Source organism: Sinocyclocheilus grahami, unplaced genomic scaffold (assembly GCF_001515645.1).
Source record: "Sinocyclocheilus grahami isolate Dianchi unplaced genomic scaffold, SAMN03320097.WGS_v1.1 scaffold667.1, whole genome shotgun sequence".
In the NCBI taxonomy this organism is placed as follows: Eukaryota; Metazoa; Chordata; class Actinopteri; order Cypriniformes; family Cyprinidae; genus Sinocyclocheilus; species Sinocyclocheilus grahami.
This window is the reverse complement of record NW_015505846.1, coordinates 404,648-420,996: the sequence shown is the minus strand read 5'-3', so window position 1 is coordinate 420,996 and position 16,349 is coordinate 404,648. Positions and strand designations below refer to the sequence as shown.

At 39.3% G+C, this 16,349-nt stretch overlaps 1 protein-coding gene across 4 annotated transcripts in view; it reads left to right on the top strand.

The window, feature by feature from the left end:
• Positions 1 to 11,382, top strand: part of LOC107558946 (human immunodeficiency virus type I enhancer-binding protein 2 homolog) — an 87,288-nt gene extending 75,906 nt beyond the window's left edge. For all 4 annotated transcript variants that reach the window (XM_016242654.1, XM_016242655.1, XM_016242656.1 and 1 more), the window contains 6 exons: positions 1,466 to 6,604; positions 7,220 to 7,371; positions 7,879 to 8,054; positions 8,236 to 8,337; positions 8,677 to 9,602; positions 10,463 to 11,382. In XM_016242654.1, the coding sequence (XP_016098140.1) occupies positions 1,736 to 6,604; positions 7,220 to 7,371; positions 7,879 to 8,054; positions 8,236 to 8,337; positions 8,677 to 9,602; positions 10,463 to 11,197 (6,960 nt within the window). In that variant the 5' untranslated portion in view covers positions 1,466 to 1,735 and the 3' untranslated portion in view covers positions 11,198 to 11,382. The remainder of the gene's footprint in view (positions 1 to 1,465; positions 6,605 to 7,219; positions 7,372 to 7,878; positions 8,055 to 8,235; positions 8,338 to 8,676; positions 9,603 to 10,462) is intronic.
• Positions 11,383 to 16,349: the final 4,967 nt, after the last annotated feature.

The following is a 16,349-nucleotide window of genomic DNA, read 5'->3' as shown; positions in this document are numbered from 1 at the left end:
TGCTATCATTATTAATTTCTTTATTTGTTCTTATTTTATTACTGACTGCTTACTTGTCATTTTTTATTCAATTCAAAGTTTGAAATCAAGCTATCTCGTGCTACTGCACCAAAATTACCCCACTGTAAAATAAAAAAACACTGAGTGAGCAAAAATTTGTGAGATAGCTAGTTAGAATGGTAATTAAATAATGTTTACATATGTATAAAAGCCTACATTAAAATCTGTCATATAAATTGGTCTCTTCATTATAAATTAGCCTATTGATTGCCACCATTGATGGACACATTTTTTTAATAATATTAAAAATATCTGTATGACATTATATTCTGCAGTTCTTCCCTGTTGTACCGAATATCTATACTTTTCAAATTATCATATCGAAGTTAGAAATTCAAATATTGTGACAAAATTAATTTTGTAGGGTGCCACAAGTTTGTTAAAATTTCCAAAGGGTGCCGCGACTAAAAAAAGGTTGGGAAACACTGTTCTAAAAGCCTCACTAATTTACAGAATTGGGCAGTAAGTTTGTTGTGCAGATGTGCATGTTGCTATAGGAAACACTGCCTGACAATGCTGTACATTTAAAATTGCTGCTTTAGTGCAACAGCAACTAGGGAGTTCAACTCATATTTTGTCTTGGTTTGTGAACACATACTTTCCTGTGTCAGGCATGGAAGAATTATGAAAACAAAATGAACCAAATGTTAATGTTTCAAGTGCTATAAATACCAGTGGTTTTTCTGCCCTGCTATTTTTAGTGCTCACATCGCCTTCCAGACACCAGCGTCACACAGTTTCCTCACTCATACTCAGGCAATGCTGTCTGTTGCAATCAGAATGAGCCTAAGATTAAGATATACATCACACAGAGAATTCAGTACCTTCCCTTTACAAACACGTTCATGTTCTATTTATTGCTTTGAGTACATACTGTAGTCTGTACCTTAAGGCTGTATTTTGGTCTGTAATTCTCCCAAAACTCTTAAGGAAGAAAATGCTTAGAGTTTGCCCTTTAAACACCCACACACACTACGTAGAATGTCATTTGCATTCCTTGGGCTATTTTTATATGTTTGTGTTTCTTTAGGAAATGAGTGGGCAAGGTTGTTAATGATGACTCATGAGCAGAGGGAGGTGGTAGCTCCTCTGCATTAGTTCATTGAAAACTCTTGACACACTTGCTAGGCGAGAGGTACACAGCTGCGCAGCTGCCTAGATATCAAACTGAAAGAAATATAACAAGAAAGCAAGCTGTAATTGAAGTATGATGAGCAACCAGCAACAGAGTCACATGATCAACTGAGTATTTTTTCGCCAGCTTTTTTAGACATCAGCTTTTTTTTAAATGTTAAGGTAGTAATGTTAAATATGCAGCATTTTCTTTAATACATGTAGAACAACAATCCCTTGTCTAAAAACAATCTTTAAACTTTCATTTATTTTATTTTTTCCTCTCTTATAGATACTGACACATCAGAGGACATTAAACAGAAGAGGAACAAGCTTGAATGAAACAAAAAGTGAATGTACTGTTTAAATGAGTGATGGAAAGATACTGGCCTGATTGTCAAAGAGGGACATAATTTACATTTTAAAGTGGAGCAACACTTTAACTATGGAAGTGGAAGGACCTTTTATTTAGGAGTCACTTAAGTAACTCATCTGGCATGACAGCTTACATGAATGAAATTTAACAAACATCTTAAGAAACCCCATTGAATTACTCAGAAAAATGGAGACACGTGAACCTGCTGTTGGCCAAACATGCACCAAGGAGCAACGAGATAAGAACCCCTTACAAAGAAAATGGGTGTCTGAGCCCTCTGCTGGATCGAAAAGATGTACCTTCACAGATCCAGATGTTAAAAGACACATGCATCGTGAACAAAGTCTTACAAGTGGGACAAGCCTTGCTAGCTCCACTCAGAAGTTTAGCTCTGGAAAGCTGATGTCATCTGCAGTGACACACTCATCACAAGAAAGCCAGTTTCAACAGGTCTTCCCTCGGCCTTACTCCTACCAGCTGCCACATTCATACCCGCAGGAGCCTTTCCTTGGTGGTACAAAGCCGCAACCTGGGTTAGAGGCCCATGCCTGGTCTTACTCTGGTCAAATGCAATCTCTGCCACCAGATGATATGTTTCCTGTACACTCCCGCTCTCATGGAGTATTTCCCCGTCAGAAGTCTCCAGCTGGTTTTGGCCAGTTTTCCCAATCTGGACCCGAGGAGCCAGATGAAAATCATAAGAAGGAACAAAAACCCAAGAAGCCAGGAAAGTACATATGTCACTACTGTGGCAGGGCATGTGCTAAACCCAGTGTGCTTAAAAAACACATCCGTTCCCACACAGGGGAGCGTCCTTATCCCTGTGTTCCATGTGGTTTCTCATTCAAAACCAAGAGCAATTTGTATAAACATAGAAAATCTCATGCTCATGCTATCAAAGCAGGACTTGTTCCATTCTCTGAGTTAGCAACTCGAACAGACACTGATCAAGCATCTTCAGTTGGGGAAGCAGAGGCACACTCTGATGGTGAACAAAGCACTGACACTGATGAAGAAACTGCAGAAGGTGCAATGTTCCCTGAAAAACGTAGCCCACAGATATCATTTGAGTCTGACAAGAGCCCAATGGAAAGGGGACCAGCATATGCAGATCCAGCAGAGGAACTGTCCGTGGCATCTATGAAAGTGCCTATTTTAATTGTTCCAAAACAAGGGGTACCATCACCTGCCACAGAGTGTCCCCAGTTTACAGACATTAAAGGTTCAGTTATTGGTGGACAGATGGGCAGAGGAGATGAATCTCATACTGTTAAACAGAGACTTGCCTTAAGACTCACTGAGAAAAAGGACCAGGATTCAGAGCAGTCTCAAAATCTCTTGAGCCCCCACAGCAAAGGTAGCACTGATTCTGGTTATTTTTCCCGCTCCGAGAGTGCTGAACAGCAGATCAGCCCACCCAACACCAATGCAAAGACATATGAAGAGATAATGTTTGGAAGGACTTGGTACCACAGAACCAACTCCAGATCTAGACAATCAGTCACAGTTGGGATGTTAGCTATTGCTAGTCAAGACACTAATATCAACAAGTCTAGTGCCATGCAGGAGTTGGCCATGGGAAAGATATCAGAGGGTCATGTATTTTATCAAAGTGATTGCGCAGAATCACAATTAATTGCTGGATGTGACCCAAAGCATTATCATGCTGGCTCTTGCCAAACTAACACAGGTCTTCTGGAAGCACCCTCTGATTCAGGGCCACTTATTAGAAGCAACTCAATGCCAACACCTTCCCCAACCAACCTCAATGTCCCACCAAGTCTAAGAGGGAGTCACTCATTTGATGAGATGATGACCCAAGATGATGTCTTTTATGGAGGAGCTGCGGGTCTAAAAAGATTAAGGAGACAGGCCGCCTTTGAACACTCTGCCCAAGAAGGTCATGGAGAATCAGAGAACTATGGGAAAATCCCAGGTCCAAACTCAAGTTTGAAAATGGGAGAGAGAGGGCCTCTGATGCCAGAATTTAAAGGCTCTGTGTCAGAGATGGCTTGCCCAGAAGTACGCACTGCATACGCTTCATATGGTACAAAGGTGGGAATGACAGAGTTTACCACAAGAAAACGGCGCATGAAAAAAAGTGTGGGTGAAGAGGAAGATTGCCTTGGACAAGATGATAGCAGTCGAAGTGGCTCCACTGAAATGACAGGGGATTATGAGCTAATACAAGGAAATCAAGATTCTGCTAAGGCTGCTCCTGCTAGTAAGGGATCCATGTTTAGAGCACACAGCCCATCAGACAGTTTTGACAGAGGCTCATGTATGACTCCAGATGACACTGTACTTGTTCAAGATTCAGACACGAAGACTGCTGGTAATGTAATATCTGTCATTCAACATACTAATTCGCTGAGCAGGCCAAACTCATTTGAGAAGACTGAATCAATTGAACATCCATTTTATCAGACAGATAAGCATGCTGGACATCATTCTGAGCAATCAGACTCGGAGAACATTGATGATGTGCAGAGCCCTGATTCTCATCATAGATCAGAAAGCATGGAACAGCAGCAGGGTGACAATGAACATGGATCTTTCTCTTCTAATCCATTGTATCATATGCCCCACAAACTTGTACGACAACCCAACATTCAAGTGCCTGAAATACGAGTTACAGAAGAGCCTGACAAACCAGAAAAAGAACCTGAAGTACCAGCGAAAGAACCAGAGAAACATGTTGAGGAATTTCAGTGGCCACAAAGGAGTGAAACATTGTCCCAGCTTCCTGCAGAAAAGCTGCCCCCAAAGAAGAAACGTCTGCGTCTTGCAGATATGGAACACTCTTCTGGGGAGTCAAGCTTTGAGTCTACTTGTACTAGCCTTTCAAGAAGCCCTAGTCAAGAAAGTAACTTATCTCATAGCTCGAGCTTTTCAATGTCATTTGACAGAGAGGAAAGCATCAAATCTGTATCCCCAACTAAGCAAGATGACTTTGCTAAGCAGTCTGAGTTCTTAACTGTTCCAGGCAGTGGCCATTCTCTGTCTATACCAGGCCATCATCAAAGAGAGATGCGACGCTCATCATCAGAGCAGGCACCCTGTGCTTTAACCACTGAAGTACCAGAAATACGTAGTAAGTCATTTGATTATGGAAGTCTTTCAACCGGTTCAAGACAAGGAGAAGTTTATGCAAGTGCTTCAGCTATGAAGGAGCGTAGACGAGGTTACCTTGTTAGACAGGCATCTCTCAGTGTCTATCCTGAAGTAGTGGTTCAAGAGCCAATCTCAGAATTGAATATCAAACAAGAGCATTCTGAGCATGTTTCTCAAGCTGCTTTAATTGGCACATCCTATTGTGCAACTAGTGACTTGGCAAGACCCAGAAGAGGTACACAGTCAGTTCTTGGATCACATCACTTGCTACAACAAAGCATCAGTGAGGACAGTCTACCTGAGGATTATTTCCAGAATGTTCCTCGTTTGCCTGCACAGCTTTCATCAGATAGTGAGCATTCAGTGCATGAGCACATGACCCAGGATATAATTCAGCACTCTTCACTTCAGAGCAACCTGCCATCTTCACCTTTCTTGCCATTTCAGACAATGTTCTGGCATCCTGAATCAACACAAAGAAACAAGCAGCACCTGCCGTTCCAGACACAACAGTTACAGAAAGTACATATCAAACAGCCAAATCTACAGCCCATGCTACAGAAACCATACCAACCTCCTCATCAAATTCAGGTGCAAACAGACTCAAAAACCGACGGGGCAAGTCACAACTATCCATATCCCTCAAGAGCCTCCCCACAGCAACTTGGGGCCTTGTCATCTAAAGTGCTTACTACAAGTTTCTTACAACAAGTTCAGCCTATCTTTGCCACTCAAAATGTAGGTTCACAACCATCACTCCCTGGAATGCTGGTACCAGTCAGGATCCAAACAAATGTGCCATCTTATAGTAGTGTTATGTATACAAGTGTTTCACAACTCCTTGTCACTCATTCTCAGAGCACAACTTCTATCAGAGTTTTATGCACAGACAATGTGTCGACTGTTTCACTAACAGGCACTGCATCAAAGCACCAAGTAGGCATCAATTTATCCAAAATATTAGGACATTCAGAAGGGTCCTTTAATATTCCAATGTGGAAAGTACCTGAATATTTACCTGGGAGCCTTAATACAGGAATTCCTTTGTCTTTGACGTCAGGAACTATCTCTACTACAGATGCTTCCTCTAGTAACGGGGGGAGTAAGAGAATGTTGTCGCCAGCTAGCAGTCTTGAGCTTTTTATTGAAACCAAACAACAGAAACGGGTCAAGGAAGAAAAGATGTATGGTCAGATAGTAAAAGAGCTTAGTGCAGTTGAGCTGAGCAATTCCAGTGCACCGAAAGATAAGTCCCCCAAACCTGAATTTTCAAAGAGAGATGACTCCATAGATGAACAAGAGAGAATGTCCTCATCTCCACCCACTGATTTCTTGTCATCTAAATTCCTTGGGTACCCATCTGCACCTCATTTACCTGATGTGCCACCAAAAGACAACTTCATCCCACCCTTGCAAATTATTACAAATGTGGCTAGCAGACCAGATTCCCCAGAAGAGCTTGATGTTGATGAGTCTACCCCAGAGGCAAGCTCAAGCCCACAATCAGTAATCTCCTCAAGTGATACTCAAGAAGAATCTAAGCAGAACATTGGTAACAAGTTCCCAATAAACATGCTGGTGCAGCTAGCTGCCAATCAGGGTGGTGGAGTTGTTGATAGCACTCTTCTGCTTACTGACCTGGCAGATGTCCATCAGTTTTTCCAATTCCCAAGTCTTCGCACACCAACCAGTGTCAGCTGGTGCTTCCTAAATTATACTAAGCCAAATTACACACACACGACTCCCCTAACCTCTGTGTATGGTTCTTGGTGCGTCAGCTCTTACAACCCCAACCCACTCAACCTCAGCACCAAGGCCACCTTGGCACTTCTGCGGTCCAAACAGAGGAAGAACACAGAGATGTATACAATGGCTGCTATGTGTCAACCTGGCACTGGAAAACTTGTTTCATCCCTCCGGTGGAAACAGAAGTTTGAGCAGGTAGTCCTAACTGCTCCTAAAAATACACAAGAACACTTTTTTTTTTAATTCAAATTAAATTCAAAAGAAAAATATTTACAAATAACAATATGCATTTAATTCCATTGATTTGTCAATAAATATTAATTTTAAAACATTGCAGATATTAATAGTAATTTATATAGACAGAAAATAAATATATATTTCAAACAAATACTTTAAATATTACATTTTAAATATTATTAAAGCTAAATTTACCTTTTGCAAATTATGAAATTATGAAATGCAATATATTTGTTTGCAAGATATGCATGAGTAAGTTCACTTTGGTTTGGGTCAGCACAGCTTAAAGACACTATACAAATATAAAGAAACAAGCTCATGTAAAGAATCCTTGTTCTGTTATTTCTCACATAGAATGTTAGGGAAAACAGACCATTGTATTATTATTTTTTATTATTATTATTGTTGTTGTTGTTGAAACAAAAGTTGCCTTTTGCTAATTTTTTAATTTTTCAAATGATCAAAATTATTAAAAATGAACAAAAAGAAAATGCACAGACCAACTTATGCTGCTTATGTTTTATGCTTACAGTTTTAGGGTTTAAAAGGATCTCTTCTTTTTTACATTTCCAGTTGAAGCCAGAGCTTATACAGTTGGATGTTGGAAGGTTTGGGAAGAAAATGAAGGGAATCAACTCAAGAGACAGGGGAAAAGAGGACCATGGCGAGAAAGAAGCTTCTTCAAAGCAGGCTGAAGCTACTCGCATCAAAATCTTTGAAGGAGGGTATGTGAAGATGTGTGGTTACTTTTTTGAACATATAAGTGTTCTTTATACAAGATAGGGCTTCCCTTTTTCTAAAATCCAATTTAAAAGTTTTATACTGCTGGGAAACAAATATTAGGAGCTGAGGAAATCAACATCTATCAACATACAAATTTAATGGTGCAATGCCTAAATCAGTTGAACTCAAGAATCTGGAAAGTCTATGACTACAGTGTGTGTGTGTGTGTGTGTGTATATATATAAATTCATGCTTTTAAAGCATTGGGTGCTCCATATAATATTATCCTGTGTAAGGAAAAAAAACTTCAATTGATATGGCTGTGAAATTTTTTTAGTTTAAAACATATAAAAGAATAATGCCTTCAAATTATAAAATGTGCTCTTTTTGATGCGATTTGTTTTCCCCATCAGCATTCACCAATATATTTGAAAACGATGTTGATGATGTTAATGTCAACAATGATGTTAATAATGATGTTAATAACCCTTTCCTTGTTTTTATTTCAGGTACAAATCCAATGAAGACTATGTTTATGTGCGTGGCCGAGGCCGGGGAAAGTACATCTGTGAGGAGTGTGGGATCCGCTGTAAAAAGCCAAGCATGCTGAAGAAACATATTCGCACACACACAGATGTCAGGCCATATGTCTGCAAGTTCTGCAACTTTGCTTTTAAAACAAAAGGTGGGTTTTCTCATCCAATTCCAATAACCACACACATGCAAATGCACACAAAACATTTTAAAACATAATTTGAATACAACTTTAAAACTAAAACTATTTAATCAGAATAAATCGAGGGCTAGGTATCATTGTGGGCATGCCAATGCAAGCAATTCAAACACTTTAAAATCTGTTTTTTTAGGAAACCTTACAAAACATATGAAGTCAAAAGCTCACATGAAAAAGTGCTTAGAGCTTGGAGTGTCAGTGACATCTGTGGATGAGGCGGAAACAGAAGAACCAGGTATGATTCCAATTCTGCATACATTTTATTGAGAGGAGCCAATACTGCAATATATGTTGGCCGCTGGAAGTAGCACTAGTCCAGGAAAATTAGAAATTAAAAACAGAACCCTGCTACTGCCAGTTTTAAATAAAATAACCAAATTAAAACTAAAAATAATATTTTCTCCATTTGATCACATGTTCTATCAAAGGAAGGCAAAGAAACCCAGTAACCTTTCTAGACCAGCTGATATTTAGGAATAAACTAAACACAATTTGCTATTAAAACACCTCAAACAATGCTGATTAACCTGTGAAAGTCAGTTGAGAAAATGTGCTATTACTCTTGTTTTTCCAGACACCACTGAGGAGGTCCAAAGAGCATCGGAAAAGATTGGCATGTCAGAGATAATGGCAGAGCACCAATTCTCTGATGCTGATGACTCAGAGGGTGCTGAAGAGGATGGTGATGAAGTTGATGAAGATGAGGATGACGATGACGAGTATGATGGTGATTCAACGCCGAAGACACGCTCTCGAAGCACAAGCCCACAGCCATGTGCCATGCCCTCACTCTCCATCACTGCAGTCGCCGCTTCACAGGAATCCACACCAGAGCCTCTGGCCTCTATCTCCAAAAAGCCTCTTTTCACTTATTTCACTAGTCTGCCCAGTATTCAGATCACCCAACTCATGGCACCCAGTGAGAAAGCTGGAGAGGCCCAGATGGCTGAATACCAGAAGCTCCTTCAAGGGGCTCTGGGTGAAGATCACACAAACAGACTGGATGTGCCTATCTCTATGGATGAAGACCTTGCGCTCTCTCTGGAACACAGCTCATCCTCCTTTGACTTCTCCTGCTCCCGTCTGTCTTCACCTGGCTGTGATTCCTCCCCTTTGCGAGAAAGCTCACCTTCCTCTAGACGATATCTGTCCCCTCGAAGGGACCTCTCCCCACGTGGCCGTTTGTCACCAAGGCGAGAAGCGTCTCCCCTTAGGCATATCTCCCCCAGGCGGGATGTTTACAGAAGGGATCTGTCACCGAGGAGGGACCTTTCTCCAAGAGGACATCTTTCTCCCATCTCCCAGACAGGATGGCCGACATCCCCAGGAAGGGATCTCTCGGGCAGACTTTCTCCCAGAAGCCGCAGGGGCATGATCAGACCTGTGTCCCCCAGGAGGGGTCTCCATTATCAAAGTGGCCCATGGGCGCACAGCCCCAGCCCACATGCAGAGATGATATCATTAAGCCAAAAGACCAAAAGTCATGCCGAACTTGAGGTGGTAAGTTGTTATATAACTTATAACAGTTAAAACTTTAAATCAAAATTAATATAGCTATAAACAGTGCACTAGCTAGGCAACCATATCCAGTCCTTAAAATTACACAGTGCAAATGGCTGCATACTTTACATCCATGCCAAGTTTGGTGAGTTAAGGGATAAAAAGTAATTGCTGTTCAAAGTGAGGAATAATAATGATAATGATATGCCAGAGGAAAGGCAATAGCCAGCATACAGTATGTTGTATCCTTAATGAAGTATACAAAACACAAGTATATGATTGCAATGCAAGTGTGGACAAGTAAATTGTAGTGGTAGTCAGTTAATGTTTCCAACTAACAAATGGCCATCATACAACAGGATGGAGCATTTCCTGCAATATAACAAAGAGTGAAAAATGTAAGGGGGTCTGAATACTTTCCGTACCCACTGTATACTGTATACTAGTTGATTTAGAACTCCCTGGAGAAAATGGAAAACTGCAGTGCCTATACAGTGTAAGCAGTAATGTAATTAATTTCAGTGCTACCTGGCTTGTTACCATGGAGTTAGGGGGATAATAAGATAAATGAGCAATGTCTATTATGTAAGCTTGGCCCTTTTTACTGGCAACTGTTGTTTTTGTTCTTTGTGGTCTTGTTAAATTTTCCAAACTTTCCAAGAGGTCCAGTTTAAATAACTGTGAAACAAGCCCCAGATAAGCATTTTCAGACAATAACAGACAAGTATTTCAAGAATTCTTTGCCAATCTTATCACCTAAGGTGAATTTTAGCTTCACAAGGATTTGTCTAAACACTGCCTTTAAGATTTTCCAGGAATATTTTTTTAACGTAAATAAACCATATCTTCCAACTGTTTAGGACCAGCAAAAGACATCTCATCTTCAAGGGGATGCTCGCAATGCAGACGCCCCCAGCATCCACCAGGGATTATTTAGCCACCTTCCCCTGCACTCCCAGCAACAGATCCGCACTCCGTTCTCCATGATACCCATTGGTGGCATCCAGATGGTACATTCTGTGCCCACTTCTGTCACCGGTCATGTCCACCCCACGCGCCTTCCCCTACAGAAGAGCACCTCGGAGGAGTCCAGCACCAGTGAGGTGTCCTTCCACCTTTCCAAGGGTAGAGGGCCCACCAGCAGAGGCCCAGAAGACTCACCCCAGTCCCACGAAAAATCCATGTCCCCCAAGGCTCCATCACCTTCCTCACAAAAGTCACGAGATGACAGCACCAACAAGGAGAGCAAGCAGGAAGAGTGCATCCAAACGTGCACTAAGGCAATCGCCTCGCTGTGCATTGCCTCAGAAGAAAATCCTGAAAAATCGACAGTTCTAATTGATCCTTACCATCAGCACACATTATCTCATTCACCCACAGCTCAGCAAGACTATTGCAGCTCAGAGATCAGTCACCCCCTACACTCCAGAGCAGAGAGCAGTGTGTCTGCCACATCAAAGACTCCCACAGCAAGCCATCCTACTCTCTACAACACAGAGACGGCAGAGCAAGCGTCTGGCCAACAGGGCCGTGGAGAGAGGCCAGTGACCATAAAGAAAGGCAAAGATTTAAAAGATGCTATTAACAATAGGTGAACAAGCTCAAAGGGAGAGTGGTCAATTATACTCACACATTTTATATTTACACATGTACATCCATGCACACATGGAAAATCAGTCTCGAAAAACAAGTGAACTGATTCAGTGGTTTTAATGTACATGTATAGCATATGCCTTTTATAACATGGTTTGCTATCTCAACTATAATTACTTTCTTATTTAAAGTTTCAAAGAATATACATATATATATATACATATACATATATATATATATATATATATATGAGCCTGACCAAAATTGCTTATGGACTTTGTCTGGTACTTTTAAAAAATGTACAGATGTGTGTGCCTTTTCTTTACTTTTTGCTTATATTCTTATGAGCATTAAACAGAAAGACGTGTAAATATATATCGAGTTTTGTGTATCCTGCTTTGTAATAAATGCAATTTGCTGTCTTTTTGGACACATTTAGTCTGAATGATGTGAAGTATCAATACGTGTAAGGTTGCACTAAAACATATTTTTATATGTGTGAAATTAAATGGCTTTTGTGTACAGCAGCAATTCTATAATACTATTTATTGTATCATGTTTCATAAATTGTAAATTTTTCTTAATGTTGTGGATGCCTTTTCTATGTAAAGCATGGGTTTTGCTATTGCATAATTAGAGCAAAAAATGATGTACATATAATATGGCTTTATATATTTAGAAGTATGTGTGCATATACTTCTCAGTAAACTCGCTTTTAGAATTCTATATAATTTAAGTAAATGTTTATATACCTAGTATACAGAAAAATGATATATCTGCACATGTTTTGGAATGACACCCACATACAGTATGGTAGTTGGTTCTAAGTGCTTGTACACTTCTCTTTCCTATTGGCTGGTAGGCTACACTAGTTGTAATTTCACTGTTCACATTTTAAATGTAGAACTGTTAAGCATTAAGTGAATCAACTTTCGCACTTCTGCATTTCCTCCACCACTTATTGAGGTAGATGTGAAAGGTATTTTGATCTTCTGTGAATTATGTTGCTTGAAGTATTTGACTTGTTGATGATTAGTATGGGGAACATTCCAACAGATGTAAATATCGGATGCTTACGGTTCTGTATACGCTCATAACCATACATATTCACACATTGAAGGAGTTCGTCATGGGCCATGCCATCAGTCCGTAAACACTTTTATAAATGTACATACAAAAACTCCAATACTGAGAACTCCTATAATGCACCTTATGTTTCCTAAACCTTCCTAAAGAATCCCAAAATATATCACTTTTAGTACTGGGATTGGATTTTTTGAGTTGAGTTGAGTTGAGTTGAAGCAACCTAACTGAACTGGAGTATGGAGCCAGTGCACTCTTGTGCGTATATCTGTATTTTGTATTGTGTGTATATGATTATGTAATTGACTCCTTTGACATTTTTGTTGGTAGTCCCTGCTATCCACTTAACTGTATTAACATGTCTTTCAAACTAAGGTATCAAAAGCACAAATCATTGTATTGAAACAAATAAAAAGAATAAAAGACAAACATAATTAAAAAAAAATAAAAAGGGTAACTGTGATTTTCAGTGGAAAAACAATATGTACAATATCAGTTTTGAAGAATCACAGCACAGGTGAAAAAAAAAAAATACAGATTGCTGTTTTCAAATAAATGCAACTATGGTAACTTTGCATGTCCGTGGTGTCTTAATGCTTCTCTATTTTGCCAGGAAACTGAATTTGGAAATGATCAGATACAAAATGAGATTGAATCTGTCAGTACACAAAGACATCTTGCATTGCTAATTTTAGTAGTTGTAACTGACTGTACATGAAAACTGTATCACCACAATGTTAACACATGTTGACACAAATAGGTTGATGTGACATCTTTTGTGCATCTACCAGTTAGATCAACCCATCAATCTTCTTGCTTTCACTTGTTTTTCTAAAAGTCTTAGTCTTTTAAATAATTTTAATCTAAACAGTTAGAAAAGTAGTTGTAAACTTCTAATAATCATTGATGTGATCACTTGCATACTCAAAATCACATTTTTTAGACAAAATTTAGTTTTAAAGGAAGCTTGACCTTGAACCTACAATATTTTCCTACTAATCTACACAACTTTTGCACCCTAAAATTTCATTTCGACATCCATTACAACATCAGAACTGACTAGAAGATCCTCATAATGGATCATATAATAATTGCTGTTAATAGTGTTCATCGTCTGTTTGATTACGTCTTTAATTGATTTTTCCGTACATTTCTGCCATATGTACATTAACTGACAGTCACCACTGCTAAGATACCACTAAATATTGCTTTGCAACGATTTGTATTGTGAAAAGCACTATACAAATAAACAAATTGAAACTTGAATTGAAAGATCCACACATTTTGTACATTTAATTAACATTTCACATTAACTGACATGGATCCTGAGCCTCATTAGAAGTACATTGTTGTATCAGAAGCAGCGCTACAGATGTTGGGTGTGCTCCTGAAAAATCTTCACATCTACCAAGCAATCAGTTATTAAGAGGGTTTGTCAACAGACTGACCTTGTACCATGTCATCCAAAAACTGATCAAGTGCACAGATTATTGGGAATAATCCAGTGTATTGTATGACAATAGCACAGCACTTTTGAAACAGTATTATCATTAACATTATGCATTAACATTTTCCTTTGTTTACCAGTCTTAATTATTCCCAAAATAAGACCTCATCCATTTATCATTAACTATGTGGTGTCACATGATGTATCATTTACTGTTTAACTTAATGGAATGGAATTGTGCTTCCTGAACAATGTAAGGAGCTCTGAGTGTTTAAAAAAAATGTGACATGGTCTCCTCCCTATTAATGAACTGTTTCCCACGCTTCCCTATATACAGAATAATTGCACAATATAGTCTTACGTAACTAAATATTTTTACTGTGCAAGCAGAAACTCGATTGCTGTCATAAAAATGAAGGTAGCAGAATTATATACAAGTGCACAAATACCACTGGCAATACCACCCATAATAGCGCTCTTAAAAGTCTCAACAAATAGCAGCAGCCTTGTTCAAACTGATGGTGATTCGAATTAACTGGGACACACAAGCTACAATAAATGTTTGTGATCTATCTAACCAGACTGACATATTTTCCTCTGCTGTTTTATAGCTAAACAGCTTCTGTACAGATTGAATATGGAGAAAATAATTAGTATGTTAGGTCTGCACATAGGTTGGGGGACCAACCCAAAGTGCTGCCCCCTTCCATGGGAACATATGTTTGGAACAGTTAACATTGTCTTTTTTTAATTTTTATTAAAAGGCAGTCTCTTGCCAAGAAGAGAAGAAAACCACAGCCCACATTTTCCATGTGTAGTAAATGTTCCTACACAGCTTTATTCATGCGCAACAGCAGCGCCTGTCCTGCTTGAGGTGACCGGATGTCATATCTGGTAGACCCTAGGAATAAAAAAGATCATGTCTGGAGATAATTCCATTGAAAGTCACTGAGAGGTCTCAAACTAAATTTAGTGCATTTTCAAACTTCTCACATTGGCAGTATGTCATAAGCACATGCTGTAGTGTTAAAGTGTGTAAAACTAAGCCTTTTCTTTAAGACATACTGCCATCTGTTGGTTTAGGATATAAATGTGTTTTTTGCTATACATTAACTTTTATGGTTTAATATAAATCTTTTTATTAGACCTTTAGTGTTTTAAAAATGCATAGCTTGTGCAATTTTAATTTGTTAATGTCTGTCATATCTACAGATTTTTCCCCCTGATAAAACTCATAAAAAAATAAAACAAAAGTGAAAATTAAAATATTTGTATTGATATTGAATGTTCTATTCATCCTGATGATCACAGGTATTAAGCAGCACAACACTGATAGCAATATGAAACGTTTCTTGAGCATGAAATCAGCATATTAGAATGACTTCTGAAGCATCATGTGACACTGAAGACTGGAGTAATGATGCTGAAAATTCAGCTTTACATCACAGGAATAAATTACATTTTTAAATATATAACAGTTAGTTTATATTGTAAAAATATTTCACAATATTATGTTTTTACTGTATTTTTCATCAAATTAATGCAGTCTTGATGAGCATAACAAACTTATTTCAAAAATATTTAAAAAACCTTACCAACCCGAAACTTTAGAATGGTAACTATCTCTGAACAAGTATTGTAAATTACAGAGGGAGGAAACCTAACTTGGTACATTACAAAATTTAAAATGATGAATTTTTTTTTTTTAATTATCAACACGGTCCAAAATGTGCAATTCAACTGCTATTTATTTTTAATGTTTTTTTATTTATTCACAATAAAATTATTATTATTATCAGGGGTGCACATAAGTTTTTCAGCCTGTTTCTGATATGAGAACCTGGAGATTTGGATTGATCCTCACACAGCACATGTGTCACAAATCAGGCCTCTGTGGTTCTCTCCGACCGCCTCCAGAGGGCACCCTCTCCTGAGTACTAGCGTTCTTGGACTCCATTTCCCATACACCCCGTACCTGGGACTGATTACTGGCACAGGTGTTTCCCCTTTGCTTCCCCATTTAAGCAGCTTCCAGATTCTTAGTTTTCGCGAAGTCTTGTTTTTCCATGGCTACATTTCTGGGCATTTATCCCCTGTCTTTTCATCTCTTGTGTATTACCTTGGCCTGTTCTTACTAGTGTGAATCTCTGCCGCCTGCCCCGACCCTCGCTCTGTTACCGTTTACTCTCCTGGATTGTCCCTGTTGTTCCTGACGCTGATGATTGATTACTGCCTGTTTGACTCTGCCATTGATTCTAATAAAAGCTGCAAATGGATCTGCATGCCTCTGACCCCTCGTTACAGAAGACTTCGCCAAACACGGATCCAGCAGCTCTTTATCAGCTCACCACCGAGGTTTCTGACCAGGCCTCCATGTTAGCGTCTCATCAACAACAGCTGCAATGACTCGCCTCGCTCACGGAGGAGATGGTGAGGACGCTACAAGCCCTTCGCATCACCATGCCTGAGCCCAACATTCCTCCATCCATTCCGTCACAAACTACTCCCAGTCACTCCCACGTCTGGCTTTTCCCGAGATATTTGACGGCTCACTGGAAAGATGTAAGGGCTTTCTATTACAATGCTCCATGTTTGTAAATCAACAACCGCAGTTATACTCCACC